Below are 21873 nucleotides of genomic sequence, written 5' to 3' on the forward strand. Positions count from 1 at the left end.
AAGGCCTGATTTCTTGATGGATTTTTGGTTTATTTCTTCAATGTTTGTAGCTTCTGGTCGATGATCTGCTGGTGTACAATGGGATTCTGGACATGGTGAGCCATGTGGTGTCAGGCATCCTCCCCACGTGTGACCCTGTGGTGCCCCACCACACCATCCTCTTCACGGATGATGAGAGGATTTGCCACCAGGAGAGGAGAACTGTTATCAGGTATGGGGCTGGCTCTGGCTTGGCACAAAGAATCTTGCCTTTAAAAACTGGTTTGATGTGACTGATGTCAGCAGTTTGCTGAGGAAAATTCCCTTCCAGAGCATCCCTGGCCTCACTTAAGGAGGAATTAGGAGATTTTTAGATGTGAGGATCAAATTACCAGCTTTGTTTGCAAGCATCTTTTAGCACTTCCTGGTGTTCATGATTTATGTTTACATCTGGTTCCATGAAAGGCTGTAAACACAAAATTAAAAAGTTGGACTTCATTAGAGAAGGATTAATAAATCCCAATGTTATTACACAGAGGGGAAAAAATAGAAAGTTCATGAAAAAACCAAGCATCAAAATTAAAGAAAATAACCTCCTCTGATTTGACACAAATGCTAATTAAGAAGCCAGAATTCTACTATTTTATAAACAGTCTAAAATAATGAACTTCTAAAATGAGAAATGAATTGCATTTGGGGGAATGATGCTTTAAAACCACTAAGTTGGCAGTCTCATGGAGAATGTGATGAAATGCAGTGAAAAATGCACTTACATTTAGAAGGTCAGGATTGGTAGGATCTAAAAAACAGTCCCTGGCAAGGAAAGTAAAGATTTGAAAGAATAATTTATTTTAAATGAGATTGAAAAGTGAAAAAATGAAAGCTTATAGAAATGAACACTTTCTTACATGTTGGACAGCTGACAAATAGAGGGTTTTGCACATGCATCACTTGGAAAAAAAAGGGAAGTTTTGCATGGATAAATGGTGTGTGATCCCCCAGAAGGATATTCAAACATTTAGAAATAAGCAGAAGGGACATGAGATGCTCTGAATAAAGACAGAAGTTCACATTTGCTTGCAGGGTTTGTTCTCTTGTGTTTCCCTGAAGCATTGGCTGTTGGCCACTGCTCCTGCCAGAGGTTAAATAAATGATTATTGTTTGGATGTGTTGTGTTGGACTTGTGTTTTTGTGTGAGTGGCTGTGTTGTCATGGTAAAAGTTGGAGGTGAGCAATTTCTCAAAGTGAAAAAGTCACTGAAATGAAAATGCCTTGAGGAAATGAAAGTTTTGAGAAAATTTTCAGTGGGATAGAAAAAGCAGGAGGATGGGAAACAAACCTTTACTTTCCTCAGCTTCAGATCTTTCTATGAGTAAAATTATTTTATTGAAACCAAGGAATCACCTGGTGTAATCACAGACCTTTTTTACATAACTTCCTTTGCACATATTTATAAGACATATGTCCTTTGATCTACTTTAAAGAGGAGTTTTTGGGGTCACAGACACTGCATGGTCTCTTTTCCAGTTGAGAACATGCTGAGCCTCTTCTCCTCCACACTCCTGGGCAGGAATTTTTATTCCTCTTTCTTCCCAGCCTGGTCTGCAATCATCTTTTCTCTTTTTTTTCACCTCCCACCCTGCTAAAATACAGGGTACTCCAGCAGCAATGGAAGACATGCTGGATAATATCCCTTCATTTTCAAAATGCTCTGGACCTTTTGGATACTGTTTGTGATGTTGGCCTGTTCTCTTTCACATGGCACTGTTGAGGATTTTATGAACCTGAACTTGAGTCTGTTCAGGTTATCATCATATTATCATCATCATCATCATCAATAGTTTAAGTTTTGGTTTGCTTCATTATTGGCTCTTCTCTCATTATTGCTTCACTCTGACAGTTTGAGGGACATTAAGTTTTTCTTCAGAAATAGAAAACCATTTTGTGCGAGCCATTTTTCTTTTATTGCAAAGGCACAAATGCGTTTTTTTTTGTCTATGTGAAAGGGAGATTTTAATAGTGATGTTTTCCTTACCTTTCAATTCAGCTCATGTTTTTTCATGTAATTTGTTTATTTTAATTTACCTTTGAAGTTATTACTTTTTTCCCCAAAAAGAAATGGTTAAAATTTTGCAAGCAAAAAAAAAGCCTGCAAGCTTTTTAAAAAGCCTGCAAGCAAAACTTGTCACAGTAAATGAATTTTGTTTAGTTCAGAAAAGTTTCAAATAGTGCTCTTTCAGAATTCGAAAGCAGTGTGGAAGTTCCATATGAGGATTTTTATACCCCCTTTGTGCTCTGATTTAAAATCTCTCTTTGCTTTGTGGTTCAAGCTGTGTAGGCAGGCTGGAAAATTGTAGAGTGAATATGATATTTATATTTGAATGTGTGCCTGAATGAATGCCACTAATTAAAACTGGCAGGAAATCCTTCAGGTGGATGAGGACAGGATAATTCCTGGGTGGGTAACCCTGTGTGGTGTGGCTGTGCTGTGGAGCTGTTGAGCTTGCAGGACTCCAAACATCCCTTCTTTGGTATCCTTGTCCATAATTTTCACTTATAATAACTCTCATAATTTTCCCCAGTGTTGATGATTTTGGCCCTTGTACTGATTTCAATCTTTTCAGCAATCATGTGGGGGATCAGGATGTACGAATGATGAATGAAAATGAGATTGTCACCAGCAGCAAAAAGAAACAAGTTGTGGCTGATCCGGGTGAGTTCTGCCTTCCACATTTTTCTTCTGCTCAATTCCTGCAGACACAGTGTGGATAATGAGCATTGTTATAGCCCTAAACTGGGAAAAGTGGGAAGTCTTAATGTATATTTAGCTCAGCTTTTTCTGTCATAAAAAGACAAACTGCAAATTTCATCATCTGGTGGGTTTCTGCTCTGTATCTAAATCTGAAAAGGGATGATGTGGTTGTGGCTCACAGCACCACAACTGCAGAAATCCTCAGCAAAGAAACTGGCTGAAGAGAAATTGGAAATGGCTGTTAATTGTGCAGGTTCATTGATAGCTTTTGGAATAAAAAGCTCTTTGCATCCCCACTGGCCTTTTAAGCAGCTTCAGAGATGGTTCAGATGTGTCTGAGAATCAGCTGCTGGTGGCTCTTGAGCAGACCCAGAACCACAGTGAGTGTAACAAGGGGGGAGCCCTGTTGACTCTGTTCCTCCCACTGTCTTTCTGGTTGGTCTTTTTGCTTACAAAGTGATAATTAAAAAGACAACCTCTCTTTTTTCCCAAGGAGAAAGACTAGATTGTATTTATAGTCTGAAGAGTACCAGTCATTCATTGTAAATTACTCAGAATAGCTCCCTAAATACATCTCAAATTCTCAGCCAAGCTGGTATATTCATGATTGGTTTTCTCTCCTGAGCATGACACTTTCTCCAATTAGTTCTCTAGAAAGTGTTACAGATATTATTTGATGGCTTTTAATAACAGTTCTGTAGGAGAAGGATTTGAAATACCATTGCCTATGAAAAAATAGCTTGAAAGTTATTATATTGAACAATACTTGTCAAAAGTATCCTGGCCATCTCTGTGCCCCCTGGAATGGCATCCTGGCTTCCAGAGCAGACCTGTCCAGTGAAGAACAGCTGTCATTGCCATGGCCATCACATCTTTTCCAGCACTGAGGACACAGAGCCTCTGAAGTCACCAGCTGAGGGTGCCTGTTGCCCTCTGCCCCATGTCCCCTCTGCAGTCCTGGCTGGTATCAGCCACAGAGGGTGTTGATAACACAATTATGGAATGATTTGGGTTGGAGGAGACCTCGGGGGGTTCCCTTCCTGAGGGAGGGTCCAGCCTCCTACTCAGGACAGTGCCAACCCTGAATTCAGAGCAGCTTGCACGGGACAGGAATTCCATGGGACTGTGGAAAAGCTGGCAGCACTCAGTGCCAGAAACACCACTGAGAAGGGTAGCTCTGCTTCATTCTGGGGTGGAAAGAGAAATGGGCATTTTTGTTCCTCATTTTACTCCATGGCTTCACTGTTAGTCCTAAAGCTGCCCCTCATTTTCCTCAACAGCTCTGCGCCCCAAAACCTGCATCAACGAGAAAGGGTTGCAGAGGAGGAAAAGATAACAAGGAAAGTCCTGGATGCATCCAGCCCTAAGGAACTGCACTCCAGATCTCCAAAACATGCATATCCAAATGGAAGATTTTCTATGTCTGCTGCTGCTGCTGCTGAACCACCTCCTCTTGTGAGAGGCAGTTTTATATGCTACAGGAATTTTTTTTCAGAATGAAATCTGAAGCATGAATTCAGTTTCCTGTTTTTTTTTTTTTTTTTTTGTCATGATCTGTCTGAATTTTCCCCCTTATCTCTTAATTGAAAATCCAGGGAAGAAGGAACATAAAGGAGAGAGTGAGAACCTTTCTGCTGACAACTGTTCTGCCAAGTACTGAGAACTTGGGTTAAGCAGGATTGTCCACAGGTTTTTAGATTATTTCTAAAGCTTTTATTCTTAAATCCTAGCTGGATGATCACAAAGATCCTCACTGGAAGGAGGTGTTGCTTTATTTCTGATGCCTGTAAATAGTTCTCAGGGAAATGCACTTATTAGAGGAAATACTCTTTAGCTGTCTGTCTCTGGGCATGTTTTGGTGCCAGGGCTGTCTGCAGGAGCTGCCACTGTTTCTGACACCTAGACAGGTTCCACTGGGCTTGCAGAAATGTGATGGATGCTTTTAGGAAGTAGAGATCAGGAAGTGGCTTTATCAAGGTTTAATAAGTGCATTTCAGCTGTCACCTTTTCATGTTTTGCAGTGAAATAATTATTTCTTTCATCATTTCACTACCATGGAAAAATCAAGTGAGGTGTTTTGCCTGGAGTGCCATTGACAGGCGCTCTGCACATCCTTCAGAGTTCTCCTGCTACAGAGCAATGTTTTTTCCTCCTATTTTGCCTGAATTTTTATGAACAAGGAGGCCATGTCTCTGTGCTGCACTAACCAGATGTTGCCAGCAACAGATCATCACTTCTGAGAAATGGTAAATGCCTTTCAATTAGCTGAAGGTAAGAAGAGAAGTACATTTTTAAACAAAAATACCCTGCACATGTAGTCATTTAAATAAAAACTCTAACCAAGTAAATATGCTGCAGGATTTGCTATGCAAATGTACTGTTCCCTGAAAACTTGGTGTTTGTGACAACCTGTAAATCTCTTCCATGGATTCTCATTTAGAACTTGCTCATTGCTGTGATTCTGTGATTGTTTCCAGAGAGAACTGAATGCTGAAGTCAGGATGTGCTTTTTCATATAAACCAGAGATAGTGGTGCAGCTCAATTTGGAGTCAAACTGTGCTGCTTCCCTTTCTGCCCTGTCAGGAGTGTAATATCTTGTATATTTGCTTATTAAAACTTCACTGCTGTTGCCTGAGCTGAAAGAACAAAAGATACCAATGCATTTCCCAGGTTTCTGTGTACTGATGGAGCAAAAGAATTTATTTTGTACTAAATACAAACTACCTTACTTTTAAATGTAAAACAGTGTGTGTGAGTACATTGTACTTTGTTTAAGGGCTCTTCCCAAGCTGCACTTACTATAGAACCCTCTTGTTCTGAGAACTCTCCCCTCATTTGTTTCTGGTGTGATTCTACCAAAAAACCAAGTGCTAATTTTTGCTCCAAATCATATAACAGGCAACTCCAAATGAAAAAGAGGAGGAGCTGAGAGGAGGGGTACTGGAAGGGCTCAGAGCAGATATAAATGTCTGTGTTTGGAAGGGGAGAGGTTGTAGCAAGGTTTTCAAGGCTTAAGGCACAATCTCAGATTTGTCATGTAGGCAGTCTCTGGATGGGATGGGGCCTGTCACATTGTTTGTTCTTCTGAGAAAATTGCATTGGATGTGCAGAGAAATGAAACCTGCTGTTTGCTGGCACTGAACAGCATCTCTCTTATTGATCTGAAAAGGTAAGAGGGGGAGAGGATTTCCTGTGCTCACCTGTCTGCTCTGGATCTGTCTGGAGCATCTCAAGTCCTCCATGGTGGGCTAATGATTTTTCAACCCTGATGCTCCAGTTTTGGAAATTATTGCAAACTATTTCATCACGCTCTGATGGGTCACAGTTTTCTCTATGTTTCCCTGCCACCAAGTCTTCCTCACCTCCATTGGTGACTGCAGCCAATTTTCAACACCTTCTGCCCCTGGAAATCTGTATCCAGTGCAGCTGGGCTGGCATCTGCCACAGAGTGCAGTGGCTTCAACATTTCCATCCTCTCCCAGCTCCCTTGGACCCATTCAGATTCCCCACAGCTGCCACATTGTGTGGAAAGACCATGATAGTCTTGAAAATATTTTAAAAGATTGTCAAGCTGTGGAACATCCTCCCCTGCAGTGTCTGTGTGTGAAAGAAGGGTTTGCCAGCCTGCTGTCTGGGATGACAAAAACCACCAAGGCACAGCCTCATGGACTCCTTGGTTCCAGTCAGTCATTCTAGAGAGCAGCAGAATGTTTAGAAAATACTTCATTCATCTCTGTGGGGTAGGAGCTGTCAGTGTTTGCCCTCCTAATTGGAGCTGAGATGTAATGACCCTTTATATAACCAAAGATAATTAAGAGTCCTAGTCAGCCCTATACACTCAAACATAGACACTTGACTCATTTCTTCAGTGAATCAGGGTTAAAAAAACCCAGTTTATTCAATTTTTCACCTTTTTTTTTAAACTAACTCCTCACAAGTACATTCATGTCAGACTGGCATTTACAGGAGGGACAAGAGGAAGAGTAAACATGCAATCAAGAAAATCCCCACAGAGCTCTTGAGTCAATGTCAGGCACAGTTTCATCAGGAGGAATTCAGCAAGGATGTGCCCAGTAACATCATTTGACATTGTCAAAAACAGCAAAGGAAAAGGAAGGATTTGTAGGAATTCTTGCTGAAGATATTGATGTAAATTAATAAAGTTTCACCCAATTTCAATATCTGGGCCCTGCAAAGACTTTTATGCTATAGTTTCTCACCTTTACCTGTTGTGGTTGGATTTAAAGGGCTTGGATCAAGATAACAGAAATCAATTTGTTTGTCCCACAGTGACACTGAGAAGGGCAGAGGATAAAGAAATAATCTGTGAGGAAGTACATGCCAGGCTGCCTACTTTTAGATCTGGAAAAAGATATTTTTGTCAGTGTTCACAGTGTAATCTGAGATGCCTGGGAAAGCCTGCAACTTTTCAATTTCTGCCTCTTTGTGCTTTAATCCAGGAACATTTCAACAGCAGGGAGAGGCACCTGTCCATGGAGAAGGGAGCAAGCAGTGGTGCAGGGTGTGAAAGGCAGCCCAGAAGACATGGAAACCTGTGCATTCCTGAGTCAGGACACATCCATGGGAGCTACATCCAGCAGCTGAATAAAACTGAGCCCTGCTCATGGCTTGGGCTGCCCTGGGCCATGAATTGCACTGCAGCATCCTGCTCAGGTGGTGCTGTTCTCTGTAAAATCTCCTGCTCCTGCTGCACTTGTGCCCTGTCCCTGCTGTGTCACTCCCCTGGGCATGCCCAGCCCTGCCACACCAGGGATGTGGCACTGACAGTGCCCTTGAGGGACTGGGCTGGGGTCTTGGAACACCCTGCAATGGCCAGAAACAGGAGCTGCTGCCCAGCTCTGAGGGGGAGAGCAGTGCATGAAGGAGGTTGAATGGAGTCTTGAAGCTTTCTGAAGTTTCCAGGAAATGCTCACTTCCCAGCAGAAGTCAGGCAGGAGCACGCATGAAGGGCTGTATTGACAGCTGGGCTCTGCCCCATGCAGGGGATGAAGTCAGCTTTCCTTTGATTGACTGTGAGAGAAGCATTCCCCTTTCCCTCCTGCTCTCTGCTGTCCTCCCTGCTGGATGCAGCTCCACAGCATCCACGGGTGGGAGCCCAAACCTTGTCTAGGGTGCCTTGGGCTGCCCTCTGTGTTCTAGGGCTGCTCATCCAGGAGGCTGAGCTCCAACAGGAGCTGCTCTTCTGCTCAAAGTCACTGAAGCAGCCAAATCTCTTCCAACATTCTTCAAGAAATGTGAATTACAACAGACACCACGTGGTGATGGCTACACCATTGTCCTTCACCAGGTACTGAAACTGCACCCTGCACCATCCTGGGTTCCCTTTTAGCTTTTTTCCCATCATGACTATCCTTTAGCTGTTTCATCATTAGAAGGTCAATTTGTCTGCCAAAACCATTCTGAAAATGCTGCTCAGAGTCACTGTTTGCCTTGCTGGTGTGACCAACCTGTTCCACTCTCCAGACACACATGCTCAGATGTGCTGCAGGATTAGTTTAATTTCTTACATTTCCCATAGGAAGGACACTTGCTCTCAGATCTGGGTGTCCCCCACTCCTGTGTCTCAGCACTGTGGCTCCTGTTTGTGTGGGGTGCTATTAGAAATTCACAGAAAGTGGCTACTAAGGTTAGCTATACAGCTAAAATGCTATTTCTGGGGATAGCAGGGCTGTGTTCTTGCTGGGCTGTTGTGTGCCCAGAACTGCTGTAGCAGAACTGTTCATTTTGGGGGTGTCTCCTGTGAGGAGCAGAGAGGGAGCCCTGTGAGGGTGTTTGCTGTGTCTGCTTCCTCTGTGGGCTGACCCTGCTGGTCAGAGCACAGGCAGGGAGGGACTTCCTGGCTCAGGGGCCTCTTTGCCCATTCCTGTGACTATTTGCTTGTTTGCTGAGAAATGACTTAGAGCCCATGTGAGACACAAACATCCCTTTATCACACTGCTTGTATCACCCTAATGGAATTCTGTCAGCTGAGGATAAAATGTGGACTAAGAAAGCAATTATAGAGTGAATCTCCAAGCTGCAGGAAGAGCTGAGAGATGGGGACCCAGTGCCCAGCTGGAGTAATTTCTTGTCCAACTGCCCTCTAAATCTTGCTGGGAAGAGATCAATTTTCCACCCTTGTCTGACAGCATCAGTTCCCTTCACCCTGGCTCAGGACCCTGTGAAGTGCTGCAGTGTTAAAGATCTGGGCCCAAAAGGAAACACTTGCAATTGGTGACTTCCTTCTTACTGACCTAGAAATTCCTGGAGAAGGGGGAAATCAGGCTGACATCTCTCTGGTGTTCCCTTCCTGAGCTGCTGCCTGAAGGAGAGGACTGAGCATCCCAAGGAGCAGCAGGGTAGGAGTTTCCCAGCCTGGAATAATATTGCTTCCAACACCCCATGAGCCTCCACCCATGGCTCACTGCTCTGGCTGTAATTAGGAGAGGAAAAACACATGACCTGTGAGCTGCTCTCCCCAGGTGTCCTGGTTATTTCTGGAAGGTCTCAATTATGCAGTGAGACCACAGAGAGATCCTGCCTTTAGCTTTCAGCTTGCTCAAGGTCTCTTTGGGTGTGACTAAAATCAACTTGACTCTCAAAGCCTTAGTGTTGGACTCTGTCCTACTGCTCATGGGACTTCCAAAAATGCCCAGACTTTGTGCAGTTTCTGGAAAGAGAATGGACATTTTGGGGACTATAAATCCAAGGAAATATATCAGACAGGTAGAATTAGCTCACCTGAACTCCTCCCTCTAACATATCACAGAAACATTAGGAATGGGAAAGACCTCCAAGATCATTGAGTCCAGCCTGTGACTGATCACCACCTTGTCAGCCAGACCAGAGCATTCATAACTCCACAGTTACAAAAGCAGGCAGGTCTCTCAGCCAACTGTAAAATGAAATATCCAAAAGAATGATGGAGTGAAACAGCACATGAAAGAATGACAGGATTTTGTTGGCAGCAATGTGGCAGCTGAGGTAAGGTCCTGCTTGTGCAGGAGGTACATGGAATGGAGCCTGGGGAGGATAAAAACCCAGAGGGAGGGGACAGGAGCAGATGTGTGCCTCAGGGAAAGTGCTGCCTGCATGGAGGAGGTGAAATGCAGCTGTGCTGGTGGGGATCATGGCATTTGTTGTTTCAGAGCTCCATTGCTTGTTTTCCTCAGCTTATCTGGATCTAACTGGGAAAGGAGCTTCACACTGGGTTTTGACAGAACATTGTTCTGGGCTAAGCACATGGAGGTGAAAGTGCTAGAAATAGCCAAGTCTCCTTCTCAGCAAAGAGCATTTATAACCTGAAAGTCTTGTGGCCCTGGAGGAGCCTGGGGTGGGAGCAGTGGAAGGGGGAGTTTTGGGTCTGGACACTGCACCTCAGAGCCATCATGAGGGCCAGGAAGAAACTGGAACTCAGCTGCTGCCTCCTGAGAGTGTGAGCCCAGCTGGGAAGTATGGACTGGTCTCCAGACTCTATCCCTGAAATGGTCTCCAGATGTGTTTCACAGATATGAGGCAAATGCTGGGATGCAGAGCAAGTGTGGTCAGCAGCAGGGCCAGGGAGCACAGAGGGAGCTGCTGTGGCTGGGAAGGTCTCAGGGAAATGACTCCTCACCCGGGGGACCATTGTGCTGGAGAAAGAGAAGGATCCTGTGGTAAATACAGTGAGCCAGGACAGCTGAGCCCTTTTATCTCTTTCACTGAGAATTCTCTTCTGCCTGACAGCGTGAGGTGGCTGCCACAACAGAGGTTTCTGTGTGAAACAAGCTGGGGAGAGGACTTTCATCTCGAGCAAGAGAGAGCTTTTATGTCTCATCAGAAAGGGCCAGGGGCCAAGGGGGCCCCAGCAGAGCAGGAGGATGCTCTGGCCAGCCCAGGGGGCTGGGACATGGAGGGGCTCAGCCCTGGAATGCCCCAGTGGGGCTGTTCCTGCCTCTTATTATTCCTGGCTCTGTGCTCCCATTCATCAAAGGTTTCCCTGGCTGCTTTCTGCAATTACACACCTCTTTTTTTTAACCTTACAGAAGTCAGACTGGGTTACACAGAGCTTCAAGCAGTTTGGCCTGAAAACTTCTAGGGATGGAGGATGCAGAGCCTCTCTGGGCAATCTGTTTTAATACTTAACTGTCCTCATAGGGAGAAAGTTTTTCCTTTGGCACATAATAGCCTGTACCCTCCCCTCCCCCTGATTAAAGGCACAGATCAGCATGGATAAAACTTCTGGCATTGCAGAAAGGTCATCTCTGTTGTTGTCATTGAGCTGTGTAATAATAAATTCCATCTCCCAACTATAATTTCAGATTTGCAGATTAGCAGAAGTCCTATGATCCACCTCTTTCCTGGTATGCTGGAGACACTGCTAAAAATAGAGTGAGTAGCAAAGCTTCCTGCTATGGTCTGAGCCTAAACAGTGGTAAAAACTAATTTACAGAGAATGTCAGTTCTGGCTTGTTTCCAAAGGAATGTTTTGGGATGGCTTGCTGGATACTGGAAATTGTTTGGTAAGGATTCCTTGGTGAACAGATGAATCAAAGTGACATTTCCATTACCAACAGGAGATCTGTCTGTGGCCAGAATTCATGGGGAAGGATGTGGGATGATAGTATGACTTTTCATTATGTTTAATATTGTCAGAGAAATTGAATTGCCACTATTATTCATCTCTCTGGGGTAGTAACATATCTGAATATTAACACAAAATGGGAGATCTGATCCAAACCCACTGACCCAGCAAGGCATTGATGTGTATTTTAATCACTCTCTTTGGGCCACTCATATAATTTACTCTTCATTATAAAATGGCAAGGAGCTATGGTCTGCATTTCTCAGGGCAGGGCTGGGGAGGATCAGTGTCCTGTCCTTGTGTGAGCCCTTTGGGGTGTCCCAGTGTCACCTGTGCTCCTGGGGGAGCAGCATCAAGGCCCTCAGGACATCTGCACTGTTGTCACCTGCCTGTGGGCTGGGGATGAGTGCCCAGAGATGATTTATTGGGCATTTGTTACCCTGTCAGACTCTGAGGAGGGGAGAGGTCTGTGGGGGAGAGCTCCAGCCCAGAGTGGAAAATAAATGGAAACTTTTACAGAAATGAATGGATAGGAAAAATGGAAAAGGGTCTCAGGAGGCACTTTCACCTTGGAAAACAAAGATTGTAGGTTTATTGTGAAAATTACTGAAGTCAGGTTGAAATGGAGTGTGCCAGGGGCAGTGGCTGTACAAATATATAGAGAACACATCATGTGGAGCAGACTTTTAGGGAGGACTAATGGAGAAGGCATTACTGGTAATTAATGGCACTACCCAAACCCTTGTGACTCACAATTCAGGCCAGATGATGCCTGCAATTGATATAAAGATGCAGACAGTTGCCTAAAACTTGCTGTGCTGTATTTTAAGTCATGAAGCAGAAGAGCTGGTGGACTTGTTTTGCATAAAGCATTTGCATTATGCAGGGATATTATTATTAACAGTATGAAGGGGTAACCCTTGAGGTCATAAAATGCATGGTTCAATGAGTGACTTTGACTGCAATTATGCATTAGAGATATTAATGAGAAGGCTGACAAATGAATTGGTGATGCATGTAGAACTAACCACAGCAAAGAGCCCTCCAAACCAGTGCTACAAAAAGTTTGCCATTTATCTTCTTTATCCACTGATGCAGATGTAAATTAAGTTCTTTTATTATTTTTAAAATGTTGCTGTTGTTTTTGTTGTTAGAAGTTTATTTTAATTGCACTGGTTTCGTTTTTGCAGCACAGAGTTTATTTTTCAGGTTTTTTTTTACTGGAATTCTGTCTGATCAGAGGGGTTGGACAAGCTGACCTCCAGAGGCTCTTTCCAGCTCAAATTATTCTGTGATTCCATGAGCAGTGTGCATCAGGATCCTCTGTTTAACACAACTTATCTGCTGAAGAATCTGCTCTACCAACTGGAGCCACAGCAGGGGGCACATTAATAGGTTGCTTATTTAATGCAGTCAATCAGTGCAAACTGCAGATTGCCTGAGGCTGGAAAAAAATATTGTTGTCCTCACACTTCTGACCAGACATCTGCTCTGGGAGGTGACAGGGGGGAGGCAGCCTGTGCCAGGCTCTGAGGCCCCCAGGACACAGGCAGGATGAATGCCCAGCAGCCAGCATGGCCCTTGAATGAGTGTGATACTAATGACTCTGGACCCAGGCATGGCTGGAAAATAGCAAATGGAATGCCTGTAGTTAAGAGAGAAAAGGAAAGAAAGTAATTTGGTCTGGTATTGGGTCTTAGAGCTCGAGAATATGTGTTCAAGAGAAAAAAAAAAAACAGTTTAATGAAGAGTAGACAGAATGCAACGTGGATTTAAAGGCTAATTTTTCACTGTGTGTCTGATTGCCTGCCCTGCCTGTCTCCATACAAGTGGAGGTGATAACATTTTGCAGAGAAGGCTTATTTATGCTAAGGGGCCAGGCAGGAGGGGTTGGAATCAGTGTGAATTGTCCAAGAAGAACAATGGCTGAATCTCTTTAACTGTCACAGTAATGGGGCTGTGTAATTGCTTTTCTGTCTGAATAGCGGGCAGCAAGACCTAGAGCCTAAAGACAGAGCAAGCTTGTAACAGGGCACATTCTGGCAAGCACGGGATGTTAAAAATCAAGGCCAAAAAATTGCTTTCAGGCCTGTATATTTAAGACACTGCTGTCTTAGTTTGGTTGTGCTGACTCAGTTCTGTGCTCTGCAGGGAGAAGGGCTCTTCCTGCAGGTGTGGGCGGCCAGCCCTCACCCTCCGGTTGTGTTAGGAGTGGGTGAGAGCACAAAAAATAGTCTGGACACAGAAAAACTCCCAGGGATGGTGGGCAGACAGCTGTGCTTCGATCCCCAGCAAAACAGCAAGGGAAGCTGAGACTTGGGGAAGGATGAAAGGACTTGGTAATGCACATCAACAAGAGGAAAATGAGTTGAAAATCAATGGATTTTTCTACCTGTGTAGAAATCAGGGAAGGTGCCTCAAGCACAAGGAAATGGTCACAGAGATAATGCAGTAATTGAAGGCTGAGACATCTGCACAGAGAAGAGCTGCCTTCAAGGTATGAATGCAGCAGAGGGAAAGGAAGAATTGAGGAGTCTGTAAAGGACAGGTGGAGTGGGTTTGTCCTGCTGCTTTCTTCCCCTTCCCCTGAGCACTTGGGCTGCTGTGGCTGGCAAGGCTCTGAGACAGACTGTAGGGCTCAGAAGGTGCAGACACATATAATTATAATTATAATTATATTTAAATACTAATACTAATACTAATACTAATACTAATACTAATACTAATACTAATACTAATGTATAGAAGCTCTGACAAGACTGGCCAGCTCCAGCTGGATGCAAATACCCTGGAAATTCCTCTGGAATAGCTGAAAGCCAAGACTATCAGGGTACAAGACCTGATGCACATCTCCAGAGTGGGTGGAGGTGATTCACAGTACAACTGACCCTGTGGAAAAAGACACTGAAACCTGAAAGGGACCCAGAACTGAGAGTATTTGACAGAACCAGCTCTGGTGATGTAAGGTTAATAAAAATAATTCATGGGCTTGTGCTGGATCTGAGGCATGAGGAGAATGAGACTAAAAGAGAAAATTGAGCATATTGTTTGATCTCATGAGCATGAGAAACCACAGAGCCTGTTCTCACAGGAACAAATGAATTAAGATTTTACAGGCAGGGAGGGCAGGCAATGCAACATATAAAGATGGATATTGCTAAATGTGTTTTTGTCAGTGTCCACTGGAGGTTATGGAAAGCTCCAAAGAGAGACCTCAGAGAGAGCTGGGGCTCTGGGCTGCCCCAGAAAAATGAGTGTGGAGCAGTGCCTGTGTTTGTTCTGTGGGAGCAGGATCAGCCTAGTCCCACCCAGGTCATCCAAAGGGACAGGTTTTCCTACAAGAAAGAGCCATGAAAGCAGAACAGGATGCAGAGGGTGTTTGTGTGAGACTCAGTGCCCAGAGCCTTCCATTGGCTTTGTGATGGTCCACCCTGGGGGATTTGCTCTGAGGGGACACTCAGAACATCTCCAGTGACTCCAGAATGTCTCCAGAGGCTCCCATCATCCTGCACAGCCCAGTGCCCACCTGTGAGGGAGCTGCCTTCTCCCAGTCCCTCTGGGGGCTGTCCCTGTCCCAAGGGCTCACACTGCACTGCCCTGATTTTCCTGGAGGTACCTGGGGGTGCCAGCTGTGGCTCTTGGCTGCAGTGTGGCACAGAGGCTGCAGTGTGGGCAGTGCCATGCCTGTGTCTGCACAGCAGTTTGGAAATGAAATAAATTGCTACCAATTTATTGGAGCAATCTATTTTACCTATTTTAAAATGTCTTTGTGAGTGCAGCAGAGACCATCCTGCTGAAAGGGAGCTGGGAGCTCTGCACAAAGTCAGTGTCCCCACAGAGATGCGCCCAGCAGGTCCAGGGTGTGGCTGTGTTCCTCTCCCATCACCCAGGGTGTCTGGATCTGTGCTGGCACTGGGAATGATCTCCTTTCAGTGCTTTTGTAATTGGTTTTTTTTCTCCTCCCTGTTATTTTTGGAATAAGCTTTAGAAGTGGATTAGAGCCCAGCAGAGGGGAAGGGGAGCTGAACTCTCAGGTTGCCTCTTGCCCTCCTCAGGAGCAGCAGGATGGATGTGTTCTGGGGTGGGTTTGATGTGTTTGTCACACTGAGACCAGGGAAGTGACTCTTCCCAAGGAGTGTCCCTGACTCTGGGTGAACCAGTGGGGCAGGGCAGTGTGGCTGCCACTGCCACTGAGCAGCAAGGACATCCCTGCAGCCCTCCACCCTCACCTTTACAGAGCAGGCTGCAAGGCCAGGCCTGTGGAGGAACCTGGGGGACAAACTGTTCATGCATGGCACGGTGCTGGTTCCCAGATGGAGCTCCAGGGCCATGTTCCTGTGTGTCCTCCTTCCCTTGGGACAGGCTCCATGGCACTGCTCACCTTGAGGGGCCCTTTCAGCTGGGTTAACACATCTGAGCTGCTCTGTCAGCCCAGTCCCCACAGACTGGGAGAGCTGCAGGTCACAGACCTTCCCCTGTCTCACTGCTGGGTTGGTGATTTAGGAGCACATGGCAGAGCTTTGTACCCTGACCCCCATGACCTGGTTGGGCTCTCCACGGCTGCTCACCACTGTGCTCTGGTTTTGTGCCCCTGAAACCAAGGATTCAGTTGGGCAGGGGAAGGTTTGAAATTCCCAGGTCTCATTCCAGTGTGCGTTCAGGTGACAATGCTGATTGATTTGATGTGCAAAGCACTTTTAGACAAATAAATAAAAAAGAACAGGCACAATTTTCTAACAAGTAATGTCATTTAATGAATGATACACTCTAGAAAATAGAAACTACCCAGATGCTGGTTGGTTGGTTGGTTGGTCTGTTTGGGGCTGGGAGAAGGCCCTTGCTTGGACGTACAACGCCTTCATGGGATTCTTTTGTCAGCATTTGTAGTTGCTGGAAACAAGGAAACGTCCATAGATTGAAAGAGACACCAAAGGAGCAATTGTTTTCTAAAATGTGGGAAGAGTGCAGGATGCCATCCCACTCTGTGTCACTGGGAAGTGGCATGAGGGCTCAGAGCTCACCAACACCTTCACAGACAATCCTAAAGGGACCAACGGGACCTAGCACAGCCCAGTCCTCTGAAGTCACTGCAGACCTGGCTCTGCACAGCACCTCTGGGCTCTGCTGTTACTGCACTGCACTCTGGGTGCCTTTCTGCACGTGCTGTGTCTCTTCCCTCAATGTCTGGCTGCTAATTCCAGGGAATATGCTTTTCAGGATGTCACAGTAGACTGTGTACAGCTCTGGGTCTATGTTGGGCTTGGGCAGGGAGCAGGAGTTGCAGGCCTGCTCGGTGCCTGGGTGCTGTGGCCAGTAGACATCGCTGAAGAGGGCAGTGAGGATCTTGTGGGCAGCCTTGTAAGGGTCATCCTCAAACTGCACCATGGCCTTGAGCTCCATCAGGGTGTAGCCATTGTACCTCTTGCTGTCCTCGGCCAGGGGCTGCACCGTCTCACCTATGTGTCTCACCTTCCACTTCAGGCATTTCAGGTCTTCCTTTACATCCTCTAGCTCTTTCTCCATGGCTTGGAATTCCTGTGTGGTTACAAATCTCCTGCCAAGGAAAGAAGTGGCAGAGACAGGGTGGAGTTCAGAGGCTCGGAGGAGTGGGGTGAGCTCAGCTTGCCTGGGGTCATAGCAGACAGTGGAGCTTTGGGGGGACATCCTGGCCATGTCACTGAGCACCATCCCCAGCTCTGCTCTGCTCTGCTCTGCTCTGTCAGGCTCCAGGGGACAGCAGAGCTCCTCTCTGTGCTACAAGGGAAAGTTGTGCTGCCTCCTCTGGAAGGAAAGGAGGCACCTGAAAACTGTGCCCTGTGGAGGAGCTGAGGGTGACAGCCTGGCCCAGGTCTGTCATGAGGTCTGGAGAGCTCATGGGTATAAGGAAATAGGGCATTTTGCTTCCTGGCTAACAGGGTTTAGTGGAAGCACAGGGTGGCTACTGGAAAACAAACACTGGGAACATCTGAATCATAAAAGATGTTTAACTTTTTTTATGGGAGGGCTCTTACTGATTCTATACCAACATGGGCTGTTTGAGGACTTAGACACCTGTGTGCTCTGGATACGTACCTCTCATGATCAGGATCTTCCAGATCTGATTCAAACCCCTTTCCTGTATTCTTTAACTCAGTTTTAGAATAGCCAGGAGCCTGGGAACTCTCTTCAGGAGTCGCTGTTGCTGGAGGCCTTGTGCTTGTCCTGGTTGGGGTCAGTGTGTGATCTGAAGCTGAAGCTCGTACTTTTTGTGCTGAGTGAGGACAGAAGGTGGAGAAGGAAGCTGCATTGATCCCTGGGCTGACTGGAGAGCAGTCAGAGTATTGCTGTGGCTTGGCTGAGCTGGGTGTTAGACTGAGCCTGAGGCTGGCTGGGCGAGATGCTGGAATAGTCCTTGCTCCGAGTGGGCTGGAACACGATATTGCTAAATTTGTATCTCTTTGCTCAAGTGGTTGAGGGTTTGGTGATTCCCCTGGGGCCAATCTAGTGATGGAGGTGATGTCCAGCAGGGTTTGATCCTGAACCATGGAGATCTGGCTGGTTGGTTCTGATGAAAGTGAAGAGCTGCTTGATGTGTCGCTGGAAGAGCTTGACGTAGCGAATGGGGGGATTTTCTGAGCATTATGGTCACTCCTGTTCCTCTGCGGGCTAGTGACACTTAGAGCTGGGTGTTGTGAAGCCCTAAAGAAAGACAAACACACACTTTTTCCTCTGGACTGGGCTAATGTCTTACAAGAAAATTTTAGGCCTATTTTGGGAGAATTTTAAGCCTGTTTCCCACAACTGCATTTCCCCACAGGCTGATTTGCCTCTCGTGTCTGTATAAACCCTCTGCTTCTCATGACCAGGAACAAAGCATCTGAGAAAAAGGCACAGGAATTCAGGACCAGCTCCTCCCTGCTGCTGACTGAGCACATGTCAGCTGTCCTCAGAGTGAGAACCACTGGGACATCCACGTTCTCCTTCCCAAAAATCATGCAGCTCTGCAAGAACCAAGGGTTTGGTGCTGGGGAAGGACAGGAAGGGATGAAAGCTGCTCAGATCATGGCTCTGAGAACACAAAAGCCTGGCTGCAGGTGGCCACAGCACCTCTCCCTGCCCATCCTGCCCAGTGTGAAGACCTGCCTTCCTTCCATGGGCCCTCATGCTTCAGTCTCCTGGGAGCACTGCCTGGGAACCCAGGGAATTAGAGGATGGCTAAATTTTTCTTAGTTTGTCAATACTGATGGCAAGAGAGGAAAATGTTGCACCTCTGTGGCCTGGAACTGTCCTGGCAGGTGGGGAATGCAGCTAAAAACGCTTTGACCTTGAAGGGGAACAAAGACAATCACTGTGCAGATCATGGTGCAGGATTTCTAACAGCCAAAGGACATGACAAGCTTTTGTAGTGATGCCAGGGACCAACTGAGTCTTTTTGTGCATCTGGTAAATCCTTGTGGTGGAAGGACAGCAGCAAATCCTGGTCTGGATGGGATGTGTGAGATCTGTGCATGAGGTCCTGTCCTGTGGCCTGAATTAGCTACACAGCCACTTCTCCTCCTCCTCCCTGCACTTTTCTCAGTGTTGGATGCAATTAAACACCAAACATTTAAGGTTCTAAAGAGCATGTCTCACACCTCTGGGCTTCAATAGGGTTAATTTGCTAAATCACAGCTTAATTATCAGGTCTAAATCAAATTTAAAGGTTTTATAATTGGAAATGCAGACAGTTACAGAGCTACTGCATAAAAGCAGAGCCTAAAAGGAATCATAAAATGGGTTATATAAAGGGCAGGAGAGAAAACAAGCTCAGACATGTCCCAGGGAGCACCTGGGAGTGCCTTGCCTTCTTAACCTGGCTAAACAGGACTGGAAGGCCAGAATTGCCAGCTGGGCATGAGGAAAAGCTTTTTCACCCTGAGGGTGCTCAAACAGAGGCCAGGAGAGGTACTGGGATCTCCATCCTTGGGCATGTTCAAATCTAACTGGGCAAGGAATGAAGCAGCCTGATCCAGCCTGGGAGCCCAGGACTGGAGCAGAGCCCTCCAGGATCCCTGTCCACACTCTGCTGTTCTGTGCTTCTGAATAACTGTGAAAATAATTTATTCTTCCCCCCATTCCCCTTTATCCTCTCACTTTTCTCCCCTCTGAGTTCCACCTCACCATCGTTCTCTTCCATTGGAACCTCTGGTCCCACTGACTTTATGGTGCCTGCTGCAGGAGAGTCCCTGATGAATAGAAAGGGTTTTTTCCAGGAAAACCAGAGTTATTTGGCTCAGAGGGATTGCTGCCCCTTCCCTGCATGTCAGGGTCAGTAGCTCAGGCTTTGGACCATGTGAGACAAGAAAGCAACTCCACTTTAAGGCAATTAAAACAAAAATGCATTTTGGCTGTTAAAATGACATGTATTTATCCTAAAATATCTCACCATGTCAAACTATCTGAACTGAGAACAATCCCCACCTCCATTCTAGGGGGGATAGGATATGCACAGTAAGGGAAAGGCTATTTGGGTGCACATACAGTCTGAAAGACTTCACTTCACATGTTTAGCAGTGTGGGACAGGGTTGGCTTTTGAGGGGGGTGGTTTGGGGAGTTTTTTGCATAAATCCAGGATTAGCTGTAGGAGATGAAGCATTTATTGAAAGATGCAATTTAAAAGAGTGACAGAAAGCACGTTTCATAACTAATCCCACTGAAATTTATATAAGAAACCTTTCAATTCACCTGTGCACTGGAGGAAACAAAAAATGTATTATAAACTGTCAGCTTATTTTGCTTCCCTTTTCCACCCCATAGTTTTTAGGAGCTGCCATGCTCCATACAGGACTGCATTTACTTTTATCATCCTCCTTATCTCGGAAGCAGAAAAACTGGTGGCTCAAGAAGCAATGTTAAAGCAAAATGTCAGTCTGGATGTTAGCAGAGGTAAATGAGGACAGAACTGAGACCTTTAGCTGTGGAATTTCCTAGTGGACAAGGCTTTGCCTGAAGACAGGAATGAGATTCCCACTGCTGTCAGTGCAGCAAGGCTGGATCTTCGACCCGTAACCATGGTGCTTTATCAGAGGGGATTTTTCCCCACTCGCTTTTTTTTCTATGTGGTGAATCACTATGAACTGAATAAATTACAGGAAGAATTGCAAGACCTGGAGTTGGAATCAATGCTGACATGAAATAGGCAGCTGATTGCAGCTGTCAGGTACCTCCACAAGGAGAAACCTTGGCTCAACTTTGAGCGACACTTCAAATGCGTCAAGCCCTTGTTGTCTGCCGCCTCCCAGCCTGTGCTGCTCAGCATATAAAGCATGTTCCCCGTTGTCACAGTGACCTTGGCTGCCGTCTGTGCCTTGCCCTCTCCAGCTGAGCTGGTGCTACAGACTTTTTTGGAGACATTTGAAAGTTGCCTGCACATCCAGCAGCACTTTGCTTCCATGGCGCTCATGACCGAGGGAAAAAAAACCAACCAGTGGATATTCTTGGTTTGTGGTTTTTTTTTTTTTATGAATCGTTTCCACTGTGTTTTAAACCTAGAGTTCTTCTGATGAACTTGTCTGAATAGGAAAAAATTACACTATGCTTCAGAGTGAAGCACTGAGGGATTGGTTGCATAAATCTCACTGTAGACAGCCGGGGTGGGAGGATGGTAAAAGAGCTGTAGGATGGACCCAGGGGAAATGCCTACAGGGTGATGACATGAGAATAAAACTATTTTTTTCAAGGCCTCCTCTTTGTCAGGTGACCCTTCTGAAATGCCCACGCTGCCAAAACAGTGACATATTATTTCTTTAACACTGAATTAATTTTGAATAATCTCTCATTTTTCTACAAGAGCAGCTGGTGTCCTGAACTCTGGGTTTATCTGCCTCAAATAACACCGAGGCTTTCAGCCACAGACAGTAAGAGTTTGCTGTTTCCTGCTCAGCTCTTCCTCTTCTGGGCTATTTATCTCTTCCTTGGCTCTGTCACCACACCTGTCCCTCCTTGTCCTTTGTGATATTTCTCCTGCCTCTCTCTTGCCCATTTGACATTCACCATCTGCACCTCTCCCACCTGCCCCGTGGGATCCAGGCTCCTCATGTTAATGCCTCATGGTGGGAAGGGTGGGAGTGGCATGGACATACAGATGTCTGAAATCAGGGACTATTGCTGGCTGTGGGCTAATAACAGTGTGCTTTTCTTGCTAATAAATAACTGTGCAACAACAACAAAAATATCCTGAGGTGAAACTTCTATATTTTTGTGCAGGGGATATACACAGCTGGAGCACTGAGATCTCCCAGCCCTGCACTTCTGAAAGAAAAAGCTGAGACCTCCAAGGTCAAAAATGACAATTAAAAGTGTGTGGAAATGCTAAATTTGGTATGTCCGGGGGTATCAGATGTATAGGGGCCAGTGCCATATGTTTGCACAGGAAGGCAGCTTGGGGAGAGCAGAGGATGCCAAGTTATGGTTAGAGCTCCCTGGTGCTGTTCTCAGGTAAGTTTAAACCCTGCTAAAGGGGTTTAAAGGAAATAAAATAACTTTCTTTTTAACCCTGCTAAAAGAAAATTATAGTTCAGTGATGGACATTAAATGGTTTAACACAGAATTATCAAGAC

The 21873-nt window shown here is 45.7% G+C and overlaps 2 protein-coding genes across 3 annotated transcripts in view; one reads left to right on the forward strand and one right to left on the reverse strand.

Annotated features, from left to right (window-relative positions):
- Positions 1 to 4207, forward strand: part of KATNIP (katanin interacting protein) — a 55670-nt gene extending 51463 nt beyond the window's left edge. Inside the window, exons 25-27 of the mRNA XM_066561144.1 lie at positions 51 to 211; positions 2604 to 2692; positions 4012 to 4207. Coding sequence (XP_066417241.1) covers positions 51 to 211; positions 2604 to 2692; positions 4012 to 4067 — 306 coding nt within the window. The 3' untranslated portion in view covers positions 4068 to 4207. The remainder of the gene's footprint in view (positions 1 to 50; positions 212 to 2603; positions 2693 to 4011) is intronic.
- An 11817-nt stretch (positions 4208 to 16024) lies between these two features.
- The window catches only part of GSG1L (GSG1 like), a 57156-nt gene continuing 51307 nt past the window's right edge, over positions 16025 to 21873 (reverse strand). Inside the window, exons 6-7 of one of the 2 annotated variants that reach the window (XM_066560579.1) lie at positions 17368 to 17973; positions 16025 to 16849 (exon numbers count right to left, since the gene is read on the reverse strand). In XM_066560579.1, the coding sequence (XP_066416676.1) occupies positions 16423 to 16849; positions 17368 to 17973 (1033 nt within the window). In that variant the 3' untranslated portion in view covers positions 16025 to 16422. Of the gene's footprint in view, positions 16850 to 17367; positions 17974 to 21873 lie in introns of those variants that run through there. The other variant, XM_066560580.1, reaches the window with a different exon arrangement.

Source organism: Molothrus aeneus, chromosome 16 (assembly GCF_037042795.1).
Source record: "Molothrus aeneus isolate 106 chromosome 16, BPBGC_Maene_1.0, whole genome shotgun sequence".
In the NCBI taxonomy this organism is placed as follows: Eukaryota; Metazoa; Chordata; class Aves; order Passeriformes; family Icteridae; genus Molothrus; species Molothrus aeneus.